Here is a 12,348-nt window from a genome sequence, read left to right as displayed (position 1 = left end):
TTGTAACAAACTTTGTTCCTACAGCTCAGCGTGATCTATCTGGAAGCGTCTTGCTGATATTTTCTAGTAACAAAGTGCAGGTGTGTGCATTTGGAGATCATTGTTGGCTTGGTTCATTCCTCCATGTAATTTGCATGGGAGGTGCAGTGTTAAACCACAAGAGTGAATCCCTTCATGCTTGTTGAAAACACATCGTAAACTTAGGAGCTACTTGTAAGGAAAATATTCTAGAATTCCCTGAAACATGCTAGAATCCCCTGAAATGGTTTAAAAACTTAATCTGGAATGTCTTGGGTTTTCAACAAAAAAAAAAAAAAAAAAAGGGTTTTACTTAGTTTTAATGATAATTTTGAAGAAATTACAGTTTAGATTTTATGCTGGAATAGTCTGTGCTTGACTCAAAGTGAAAAGGTAAATAAGAATTTCTTCTTAAATTCTTCTCACACAGATATTTCACCTAGAATATATTTGCAAGCACAAGACTGACACTATGAAAAACCTTCAGCAGAAGCAGGGGGAGGCTTTTGAGAAAATGTCTGAACAGTTAAAAGCACAGGAACATTGCAGGCAGAAAGAAAAGCAATATCTTGAAGAGCAGTACTCAAATATCCTTGCAGAAGTTCATGCAAGAGCACAGGTATGGTGCTGGGAACTTCTAATTTTTTTTCTTGTACCATTTAATGGATTCTTTCAGTAGTTTAACACCCTTAGCAGTTGAAGGTCATTTGGGAATGTTAGTATATTTTTAAAGTAAAAAAACCCCAAACAGCAAACCAAGCCATCACTGTGCTGATATTAACATCATTTAAAATAAGGCCTGAGGGTGTATAGGACTTTTATTGTGAGTCCAGCTCCAAGCTGCCTTTGGAGGAAGTAATCCTGAAGTGGTCCTGGTTATCTCTTCTGCTTCCTCGATTGCTTCGCTGCAAGTTTCCTTCCTTTTCATTTGAAAAGCCCTTAGAGTTGGGATTTAGATGGCAGGGGCCCATGTGATCTGTAGAAGGAATAATAGAAGTACAAACAGTCATAGAAACAACAGCAGTATGAAACCAGCCCTACAGCCAATCAATTTCTCTGAAGTGTTTTGTCTCCAAAGACTGGTGACAAGTCTGGAGTCTAAAGGGAATCTAGGAAGCCAACTGTTCTGATCAGTGTGGCCAGACTAGCACACACACCTTCTCTGAGTCATTGGCTAGGTCCCAGCCATCTGCTGCTCCCAAAACAATCCCTGCTTTTGTCTTTACTGTAGAGGGAAGCTCAGGCAAAGCCCACCCACTGCCAGCTGCCCTCAAAGGCAAAAGGAATGCCCCAAGTGCTCCCTTCCTGCATCCAAGCGCCACAGTGGCTTCTGTAGGGAGTCCAAAATGTCTCTCCCAACACCAAAGGAGGAGGAACGTGTGTTACAGCCCATGCTGAGGCACACACACCATAATACACTGCTCGATTGGACAAGGAATGCACAGGACGTACTCAGCAGCTTCAGGCACCTCCTCAGCAGCCTGACAGCCAGCCCTCTCCCACAGCTCCAGCCTGGCTCTGCAGGGGCTTCCCGTGGCACCTCCCTCCTTCTGAGGGGAAGCTCTGGGCTTCCCTTTCTCTTTGGGCCTGCAGCGCCATTCCTGCCTTCCTCAAACCTGCGCTCTGGTAGCCTCTCACCAGACCGCTCCCTGAAGACACAAAAATCTCTCCAGCACTGTTTACCAAGGGCCAGCTAAGAGACAATGCCACCCAGACAGACAGTGTCCAGAGAAACAGTGCCCAGAAGGAGCCCAGAGGAGTCCAAAACAACACACAAACTCTCTTTTCACACTCTGTGCCTCTTGACTCTCTCTGGTTCTTATCTTTTCTTGCCCAGGCTGCATGATGGCAATTTACTGCTTCATCTCAAGCAGCCTGTTCTCCTGCTCCTTCTGTACCTCTGCCAGAAAATTTTCCCCTTGTGCCAGCAGCTGCTGTGCCTCCAGACGCTGCCCTTCTGACTCCTGGTGAGGGGAGGAAGACACTTCCACATGAAGTGCCAGCCAAGCTCCCCAAATAATCAGTGGAAGCTTCATGCCTCACACCACCCCCCACCTGAAAAGTGCACGTCAGTAGTGACTTTGTGCCCTCCAGCAATGCTGTCCCAAGCAGAAATTCAAAAGCAGGATCAGCAGGTGCGAGGAAAAGGAGATGCCACCTTCCTTTCCTGCTCTGATGGCTGCCTGTTTCCTGGCTCCTCTCCCCTCAGGATTTCTACCTGTTCTCACAGGTTCAGTTCTCCAGGTGCTGAAGTGGTCCTTGTCATCTCCTTTGCTTCCTGCATGACTTGGCTGCAGGGATGACAGCGATCAGGCTGTCAGAAGAGGCTTAAGAGAGGCTCCGCTGACTGAAGAAATGGATGCTGCCCAAAGGGGAAAAGGAACAAACCAAACCAAATTAAAAGAGACAAAGGAAAAAGGAACCATTCTTTTCCAAACTGACTTCCTAACAGGGTCAAGCTGGATTCCTCTAGCCCCCAGAAATACACAAACATAGGCGGCCTGAGGGCACCATCAGCACATGAGCCTTCATGTCCAGGGTGCTGCTAGCACAGGCAAACATGGCCCAGAACTGCACTAGTCCCTTCCTCAAGGTGTCATCACTTGCTGGCATTTTTGTCCTGACAGCACTGTGGGATTGCTGCTTGCTGCCCAAAGGTTTTGTTCCTTTCAGGAAACTCAACACACTTATTCCGGCTCCTCTTTTCTACAGACATGGGCTATTTGAGTGTCCAAAGGAGATGTGGGGCATTGGGCAGTCCTCAAGAGACTCCCAAGGGCTCTGAAATTATTGACCGCACGTGTTGTTCTCAGGAGCGCTGGACACGCAGGTTTTCAGCAGCAAGCCAGGAGCAAGGACACAAGCAGCAGGGCACAGATGGGCTGAGCTCTGGCTTGCAGGAAGAGCAGTGTCTGCCTTGGCATGCCCCCCGCTCCTGTGCTGGCTGGCATCTTCCTTCTCAGCAGGAACAGCCAAGGAAATGGCCTGGTCACCAGCTCCTTGTCTGCCACAAAACCTGGCAGCAAAGTCGCAGCAATTCTCATCTCCTTGAGCGGGCCAGGCAGCACATGGGGCTGGCACAACTCCTGCTCAGCTGTCCCCGTCTGCCTGGCAGAAACCTCTAAGGCTGGGGCAGGAGGGACAAGCTGAGTGCCCTCGGATGCTCACAGTGAGCTCCCCCACAGCCCCTGCCTTCCCACGGACCAATCTAGAACCGCTTGGTTCTAGACTGCTTTTGTTGTGTTCTTCAAGCCCTCGTCCCTGGCATTGCAATACTTCAGTTCCTATGCTACCAGGTAAACATGAATACACCACCTGAGAACAAAAGAGGGTCACAGAAATGACCAGAAGCTGGGAGCTCTCCTCTGAGGAACGGCTGGGAGAGTTGTGCTTGTTTAGCCTGGAGAAGAGCAAGCCCCAAGGAGACCTTTCAATATTTGTAGGGCCTTCTAAGAAAGATGGGGACAAATCTTTTCCTAGGGCCAGTTGTAAGAGGACAAGGGTGAATGGTTTTAAGCTACAAGACACTCAATTGGCTCTAAGGAAGAAAGTGTTTATGAGGAGAGTGCTGAAACACTGGCACAGGCTGTCCAGGGAGCTGGGAGGAGCCCCAGGCCTGGCAACATTCAAGGTCAGCTTGGATGGGAACCTGATCCACTTGAAGATGTCTTTGCCAGTGACTGGGGTTTTGGACTAGATGACCTCACTGGTCCCTTCTAATCTCAACCAGTCTTGGATCCTGCTTGGTTTTCATTGGAAAAGCACCCAGAGTGGATATTACTATGTGCGGGGGGCCCATCGGAAGCCCTGGAGTTTGGCCGAGGAACAAACCCTGACAGGGAACAGCTCTTTGGGCTGCAGCCGCTTTGCCTTGTACCTGCAGAAGTTCCTTGGCAGAGCCTCGCCTGTCCACATCCATCTGCAGGCAGCAGCCCAGAAATTCACACAAGCCAGAGGGCAGCCTGAGCTTGTGCAGGTCTGGTACCCCTTGCTTGCCTATCAGGTAGTTAGCCTGAAGCCAAAGGAAACATGAGACTCTACGTGATTCTTCCATACCCTTCAGTGCTCACCTAGACCCCATCTTTTAAGCTCCAGGCTGCAGTGGCAATTTCTTGACTAGCAGATGGTTAGAGATGAGCCTTCCCTCCCAAAGGAAAAAAGGCTCCAGTGCAGCCCCAGCTCTTCCAAGCTGCAACAGGTCTTGCCTTGACAGCTGATGCCAGCCCCAAGAACGGTTTTACAAGTGGGCCTTGGTGGAAGCACTTTAAGCTGTGGGCATGGGATTTTGTCTAATGGACACACAGGAGAAGGACACCGCTCTCTGAGCGTATTTGCACCTTACCTCCTGTCTGGTTTCCCGAATATAAGGAGCCTCTCCTTTGGCCATTTCTATTCCCACGATGCCAAGGGACCAGATGTCCACTTTGGGGCCGTATGGCTCTCTTCTCACCACCTCGGGTGCCATCCAGCAAGTGGTCCCGACCATCGACCTCCGTTTACTCTGCTCAGGGCTGAACGGAGCACAGAGGCCAAAATCGGCTGAGGAGAAAAACAAACACTGCTTCAAGTAGGGAACCGAGGAAAAGGCTTCCTCACTCTCCGTCTCAGAATGCAGTGCTGAATCGAGCTGGAAAAGCAGCTGGGCTCTCATTCCTCAGGGCTGCAGCCAAGGACATGGGCAATTGTCCACTTAGCAACCCCCCCCCCCCAGGATTCCCACCCTGGCTTTTCCTCAGGCACTGGAACGTTTACACTGTAACTCTCTCCCTTTGGAAGGAACACACACACAAACCAAAGTTACTCTTGCTACCTTCTTGCTCTCTAGACCACTCAGCCCCTTACAGATGCGCCCTGGGCTCGCAGAGTGCTCCCTGCCCTCTCACCAGCGCCACTGCTGGGCACCCGGCAGCCGCTCAAAAGCAGCCCCACACCGCCTCCCCGGAGCGCTGCGCCGGACCCAGAACACCCACCCAGCTTGACGGAGCCATCCCGGCCCAGAAGGATGTTGTCACTTTTGATGTCTCTGTGGATCACCCGGTTGGCATGAAGGAAAGCCAGGCCTTGCAGGCACTGGGAGAGAAAAAAGAAACAGGAGGCCAAAAGTTAGCCTGATCTGATTTCATCACACCCAGAAGGAGACTGCTCCTGAAGATTCACAGATCTCAAAGGAGCAGTGAGCGCTGGCAAGAGGAAGTGCTTGCTGCTGCAACACTAGGAGGAGAGCAGGATCTTTCCAAGGCAAGGCATATTAGCGCTTGAGAGGGAAACCTCAGTCCTTGCTCAAGACTGTCCCCTGCAAAGCCAGTCAGAATGATCCCTGCTGCACTGGATGCGCTCTCCCTGTCTGGAGGACAAGCAATGGTTTGCCAAAAGAGAAAAAGTTCCTCCCTTGGGTACCAAGGGGATCACTGTTGGGTGGGAGGCTGGAGGACAAGGGTTATAGGGCTTCCTCGACAGCAGACTTGGAAGGAGCTCATTTGTCAGTTTTCAGTAGCAAGCAGCATGGTGGGTGCCGTGCCATCCTTTGAAGTTGGGACTGTGACAGATGAGTCTCTCTTTGGCTTTGCTGCTGGTTTAAAACTTGGACACCAGCACCTTTGCACTTACAGGCAAAGAGGGCAATGCAGAAAGGTTTTGGGCAAAGGCTTGGAGAGGAAAAGTGCAGAACAGAAAATACAAATGAAAACGAGACAGGGAGTTCAACAATGGTCTAGAAGAGTAAAGAACAGACTATAGTAAGGGCAGGGACACTGGCAGGCAGTTCACTCCCAATGCTCTTTCTTCTCCAAAGCATAAGAGCAACACAGAAAGAAAGCTCTGAACATGGAATCACTCACAGCGCTTTTGAGGGACGAGCCTGTCCAAGCCATCCCAAGCACAAGCAGGACCCCTTACCTCCCGACACACTGTTGCTATGTGTCCTACAGCCATCCTTTTCATGCTGACCACATCAGCTAAGGAGCCTCCATCCATATACTCCAACACCACCAGGACATCCTCATTGACAAGGTAGCTGCAAGATGAACGCAACAGCGTGGAGCTGAATGTGCACAGCTGAATTGCCGGATGAAGAAAAGACTGCAGCTGAGTTTTGTTTCCAGGTCACTGGTAAATGAAGACGGAATCAAATGAAGACACACTCCACCCAGGCTATCCAGTGCTTGCCATCTGTGCCGTCTGAATGAGGAAGGCACATCTGTGGAAAAGGAGGCGGCTTAGGTGGCAAGCAGGGGAAAAGGCCAGTTTTGTGATGGCAAAGATTCATCTGGAAGTGGACACATGCCAGCAGTTGCTTCATCATCTTCATACACAAATTGCACCATTAAGTCCAGCAGCAAGGAGGCACAGTCTTCACAGCTTTTACTCAGGGCAGGTGGGTGTGCAGCACTGCCAACACCCTTTGGAAAACCTTGCAGAAAGGACAGTCACAAACAGGAAAAACAATTTCAAACCTGGCAAATTATGTCTCTCCTAGCCTAGTCTTTTGGCATGCAAGGCAATGGAAACCAGTGGGAACGGCGCAAGGGAAATCCTTTCTGTGATACTTTCTCGGCACTTCTCCTCGACACGTGGAAGAAATCACACCCCAAAAGAGCAAAACAACATGCAGTGAGTGAACATGCATGCTGCTGGCTTAGTAAGAGAGCCAGGTTTCTGAGATCGATCTCCAAGCTATTTCTGCCAGGAAGCATTCATGGGGACAAAATGCAATCTCCTCCCATGCCTTGTGCAGGACTAGATTGATGTTAATTGAAAGATCCATTTTCTGCCAGAATATTTACCTTTCTAGGTAGGTGACAATATTGGGGTTCTTATATTCCTTCATGACCAGGATTTCCTTCAACACATCCTCGCAGCCCTGGTGCTGGAGATTAAGTTGCTTTATGGCCACCTACAGTGACATTGAAAAGCCATTAGGAGGGGACATTACGAGAGCCTCTTTCTCCGTGCACTCACGGGCCTGGATGCCTTGTCACCTCGGTAGAAATGGACACTAAACCATCAACCACAAAGCGCTAACAGCACTCTCTGCACCTGCAGACTTCTCAAACAGACTTTGTTTATCACTACTATTATCATTCACACATCTTTTGCAAGCCAAAAGTAATTTTACTCCTGTGAAGGTAAATTGAAACCACTGGAAATACGTTAGCATTTCTAGGGGCTTTCACCAGCCTTTTGGAGATGGCTGCCATTCTTGACTGGGTGCCAAAGGAAACACACACCTACATGACGGGGAACATGCTGTCCAAAAAAAAACTCCAAGGCAACTCAAAGTAAAGTTACAATCCTAGCACATCCTAACTTCTTCAGTTTGGGCTTCGCAACTCTGAAGAACAATCTTGGACATGGTTTACACTGTGGAATTATTGTCATTTGTAATTGTTTAGTGGCTTTAAGAATGAATAACCCTTTATGTGGTACCCTATGGATGCCCGGCAGGTCATAAGCAGGGCTTCGGGCTTTCGGACGCCTCCTCCACCTCCCTCCAAGTGCAGTTCCTGAGCGCAGCACTGCAGGTGGATAATGAACTACCAGAAAGATGCAGCTGTATTTGCCGAGAGCCAAAAACAAGAATTAAGGACTATGAACTTATCGTCCGAAAGAGCAGCAGGACTCTCCAAGACACCATGTCTTCAACACAGGATCAACACAAGGTTGTATTATTTAAGGCTCTTCATCAATTTCTTCTCATTGATCTGTGCCTCTGTGTGTGTGTGTGTGTGTGTGTGTGTGTGAACTAGGTTCCCTAGGACTGAAAGGCAAAACTGTGCTCCAAACAAGATCTCTCCTTCTTTAGGACTTGCATTATATTTTCAAACTGAACCACGTGATGGAAAACAATGGTAAATCCTATCTGTGTCTGAACCTGGGCTTAAGAGGAGTTGGGCTGGAATGACGGCTCTTGCCATCTGCTAATCTATGCATGTTTATCCAGGAAGTCCAAGCCAGCGTGTCCTTCTCTGAAAGGCACCACCGCCATCCTTGCATTCATTCAGGTAGGGAGGGAGGACAAAGTCTGTCCCAAATGCATTTTGCAGCCTGCCTCTGGACAGGCTGCTTCTGTGGGACAGCCTTTGCAGCAAAGAGTCAGGCGGCCCAAAGCTTTGGCCACGGATCACATCACAAGGGAAAGCACTCAAGGGCTGCAAAATCTGAATGGGCTGTTGGCACTTACCGCTTGTCCTGTGGCAGCGTTGAAGGCCTTATAAACGGTTCCAAACCCCCTGGAAACAGAACAGTGGCAAGAACAGAGAAGTTGGTCAGTGCTGAGAAGCAAAAGGCAGCCCAGGCAGGAGCTCTCTGCTGCCTGCAGTGTCTCAAAACCACCGGGCTTTGTCTACTCTTCAGCCAAAGGCACAGCAGCCCAGCAGCCCTCTGCCACGCAGAGTGTCCAAGGGAAAAGCTGGGTGCAACCGGAAGAGAAAGGGCTGCTACAAATCTCAAATGTACACACTAGACTGTGCATGCGGGTCTTTTCTTCGCCTTTTCCTTCTGGCATCTGTGCCTGTGGCATGCTTTTCCAGGCAATGAAACATACAGTCCTGCTGGGCCTTCTCACCACTCTCTTTTCATCCTACCTGCCAAACTCAGGCAACACCACACAGCCTTTCTTATTTTCCTGACCACGGAATGTTGTTTCCAGCAAAATGCTACTAAGAAATGCTACTGACAGCTGCTATCTGACAGCTATCAGGTGGGACGTTGCTCTCTCAGGTTCTTCTTCCTTCATGAGTGTGGCCAAATTACTTTGAATCATACAAAACCATGTCTCCTGGGAAAATAGGCAAACTGGCGCCACATGTTTGAGGGACAGGAAGGCTTCCAGGTCCTGCTCCTTGAGGCAGGCAAGATGTCGTCAGCATCCAGTGATCTTTCATGATGCCTTGTACTGCCTCAGCACTGAGACAGGGACAGACTAAAGCCAGGGGCTGAAGATGCTTGCAGCTTGCCTGACTTCCCACGTGATATTGCAGCACCAAAATACCTGGCCCATGGTTCTGTAGAAGTAAGCGTGGCTGCACTCACCCACTGCCAATAGGTTTCCATCCAGTGTACTTCTTCTCTGGATCTCCCACACTCACCTCACGCCCTGAAAAACAAAATGCAAGAAGCACACTTCAAAACAGAGATCCTGACTTCCAGGAGATCTGAAACCCAGCTCCATTCAAATCAACAAGAACAACAACAGCAGCCCCAGCAAGACAGGCAGCTCTGCAGCACACCTGGCCTGCACAGAGCCTGATTCTCCACACTCCATTGAAGGGTTACCTTGAGAGGAAACTAAGCCCATGGGAAAAGCATCAGAGCAGACAGAGACCAGAAAAGAACAGGCACCAAGGCAGAAAGAATATTGCAAAGTGAATTCCGGGAGAGGAGGGCACCTTCTCTACCTCTCAGCAGTTTGCCTAAAGAATGCCTTGACATTTTTAGAGAGAAGCAGCTCATGCTATAACCAAGAACAATGGCTCTAAGAATTAGCACCCTCTTCATTGATGAGCAGGCTAAGTTCTGAAGATGACTTTGCCCATTCCCCATGTAGTGAAGAACTACAAGTCCTTGTCTTCAGCCTGGCGTGCAGCAGTCACTGGCACTGGACTCAGCCCCTTGGACACCACCCACGTGCCCCATCTTCCCAAATGGGCACAGCCCAGACGGGGAACAAGGACAGCGCCGCTCCTCAGGCGCTGCCGTGACACAGACACCTGCACAAATGAGATGCTGATCCTTTCATCAGTCCAGGCAAAGCTGCAGCAACGGGACGGCAGCTGCAACCTCACAGCTAAGGAAGGCTCCAGCCTCTGCAGTCACACCAGCTGTCAGTGGCAGGGCAGGTATGACAAAAAGCTCGGCAAAGCCCACAAATGGCCACTGACAGCCACTGTGAAGAAGCCAGAGCCAGACTGAGCCCCGTTACAAGCTGCTGACCTCACTCAAGACAGAACATGATTGTCTTTGACTTCAGACCCACGGAGCAGTAGATCAATCCACCTTTTGTCCCAACAGCTGGTGGCAGACGCTGAGTAAACCGGGCTCTGTTCTGTACCTGACCGCTTATTCTCTGACAGCACTGCACTGGCAGCTATTACCAGTGGCAAGAAGCAACTCAGTTGTACTGCAGAATCAGCAAGGCCTTGGTGTGCTTTCCTAGAGTACGATCTGTGCAGGGATTGAGGCCAATGCTTAGTATTCCAGGAGTATTTACCAGCGGGCAGTAGCAGTACAGCGTGCCTGGTACCAGAGGAACATGCAGCAGAGTGGCTGCTGGCTTCCTCCTGAAAATTGCCTGCAGGGCAGTTTTATCTGACTGTGCCACACAGATGTGTCTCTTTGATCTTCCTAAGCATACAACTAAAACATCTGCATCTTTCTGGGAACCAGAGGAATCCGGCCTCCAGCTGTGAGGAACTCAGCATGGGAACTAATATTTCCTTTCTGGTTTGCCTTTTGTCTTTTTTTCATTTGGACAGCATGGCTTTGTAACGTCAGCTGAGCCTGCCCCCAGCCTGGCTGACTAGACCCTGTCAGCAAAGGCACTGCAGGAAGCCTGGAGAGGAGGCACCGGTGCTCGGGGCGGCTTTGTGCCCAGCCAGCTCATGGCAGGGCTGTGGAATCAAAACGCCTAAATCCTGCAGTGCATGGGAAGATTGCCTTCCCGGTCAGCCTGCGCTTAAGCTGTGCTGGGCCCGGGCACTGTCCATTGCCCTGGCGCTGTGCCTTGCGGACGGTCAGTCCCGTTTGTGGCTCCGCGCTGCTTCGCAGCTGCCCGAGGCTCTCCCCCCTCACAGAGGGGCCCCGCCCCGCCCCAGGCGCCCCCTGGCGGCTGCCCCGCCCCGCCCGGCCCGCGCAGGGGCGCTCCCTTCCCATGGCGCCCCCCAGCGGCAGCCGCCCCTCACTGCAGGCACGGGGGCGGGATCGGGCCCTGCTGCTCGTCCTGGCGCTCGGCTCCCTTTTCCAAGAGCGAGCGCGGCTTGGAAGGAAGCCTTTTCCAACTGTGTCCCTCTGCTTTACTTTGAGGGGGCCGAAAGTCTCCCCTGAAGGTGGGCCTAGTGCGTCCATAAGTGCTGACGCAGCAAAAGGCCCATTTGTTCTCCCACCAGCTGCCACTACTGGCTCAAAAGCAGCGCCCAGCTCTGGAAGGAGAAACAGCCCGCGGCACAGTGGTGCCATCCCTGCCCAGCCGGAGCTCTCTGGCAGAGCAGCAGCAGCAGCAGCAGCAGCAGCAGGGCTTGCCTTGGCTTCACCTGGGAAGCCAGAAGCCTCCATAAATCAGCAGGTTCCCAGGCTGCATCGGCTCCTGATGCTGGGTGAATCCTGCTAGCTCTGACTGCTTCCAAAAGGTTATAAAGGCAGCAGTATAGACATACATGCAGAGCAACCAGCGTCCAATACATGTGTAAAACTACGGGGGTTTGTGTGCTATTATGAGGGCTGTCATGCTGATAGTGAGTGCCTCCTCCACAGCTTGTGTGCAGTACCATTGCTGGGCCACTTTCCTCCCCAAGCAGTCAACCCCAGCTTCGTTCTCTGGCTCTGTTGCATCTCAAAGCTCAGTTGCCCAAGCTCCTGTGTTCCAGCTCTCAGGCTGGAGCACCAACCCGTGCTGTTGCACGTGAACAAATGATCTGTCTCCAGTTCACTGTGCTGGCAGAAAGCACTTTTGCTAAGACGTAGGATGTAGAAAGTAGAGGAAAAAATTGGTTGGAAACTCTTGGGGTGGGGGCAGGCTGCCAGAGCTTTCTGTTGCTTTCATTTGAGGAAACAGCAGTGTTTTGTGAATGGTGGGCAGAAAACGGTATGCATAGCTCTGTGGACTGTTTTGTAAGAAGTGCATGCTTGAAACTACTCCCTGATCTCCAGCCCTGAGGAAATGAGGGTCACCCACCAACATTTTAAAGCTTTGGGATTAGGACACTAGGACGGTGCAAATGTGGGGTCTGTAGATGCAAAGGCATTCGTCATCTAATCAGTCATTTCTTGAGCATTGTCCTGACTTCCAGTCTGACACACAGAGGGAATTTGCATCAGGACAATATGCAGCCTGGAAGGAAGCTTCTGAACTTTGGAAGGCTTGTGGTTGCTCTGTTTTCCTGAGCCTGCCTTCCTAAGGTGTGCCCACCAGCTGAGCTATTTGGTCTCTGCCTCAGGGTCTCCTCCTTTTTCGGTGGGACTTGCCCCTTTTGCCACATTGGTTTCCTCCCCCCACCAGCTTCTCCGGTGTCCAGCATTGGGATTTGATTTCCTGTTCCTTCTTTCTGTGTGTCCATTAGAGTCAGATCTCTGTGACTCCCAGATGTGTGCCCAAGAAAGCTGCCAGAAGTGAGTCAC

At 50.7% G+C, this 12,348-nt stretch overlaps 1 protein-coding gene across 1 annotated transcript; it reads right to left on the bottom strand.

Annotated features, from left to right (window-relative positions):
- Positions 1 to 818: 818 nt before the first annotated feature.
- LOC128782292 (serine/threonine-protein kinase PAK 3-like) lies at positions 819 to 11,190 on the bottom strand. The gene is made up of 11 exons (XM_053932548.1): positions 11,118 to 11,190; positions 10,226 to 10,306; positions 9,049 to 9,112; positions 8,198 to 8,246; positions 6,801 to 6,910; positions 5,914 to 6,031; positions 4,989 to 5,088; positions 4,361 to 4,557; positions 3,896 to 4,030; positions 2,237 to 2,380; positions 819 to 994 (listed from the first exon to the last, which is right to left on the bottom strand). The coding sequence occupies exons 1-10, from the start codon at positions 11,188 to 11,190 to the stop codon at positions 2,336 to 2,338; spliced, it is 972 nt and encodes a 323-aa protein (XP_053788523.1). The 3' UTR covers positions 819 to 994; positions 2,237 to 2,335.
- Between the last annotated feature and the right edge of the window lie 1,158 nt (positions 11,191 to 12,348).

This window comes from Vidua chalybeata, chromosome Z (assembly GCF_026979565.1).
Source record: "Vidua chalybeata isolate OUT-0048 chromosome Z, bVidCha1 merged haplotype, whole genome shotgun sequence".
Lineage (NCBI taxonomy): Eukaryota > Metazoa > Chordata > Aves > Passeriformes > Viduidae > Vidua > Vidua chalybeata.
This window is presented reverse-complemented; position numbering and strand designations above follow the sequence as displayed.

Excerpts from the sequence above, each read along its gene's own strand:
- LOC128782292 (XM_053932548.1), bottom strand. The coding sequence starts at position 11,190 with ATGGCACCACTGTGCCGCGGGCTGTTTCTCCTTCCAGAGCTGGGCGCT. Across the intron at positions 6,032-6,800 it reads ATTGTCACCTACCTAGAAAG|CTACCTTGTCAATGAGGATG; the intron begins GTAAATATTCTG and ends TTCATCTTGCAG. Across the intron at positions 4,558-4,988 it reads GGATGGCTCCGTCAAGCTGG|CCGATTTTGGCCTCTGTGCT; the intron begins GTGGGTGTTCTG and ends TTTTCTCCTCAG.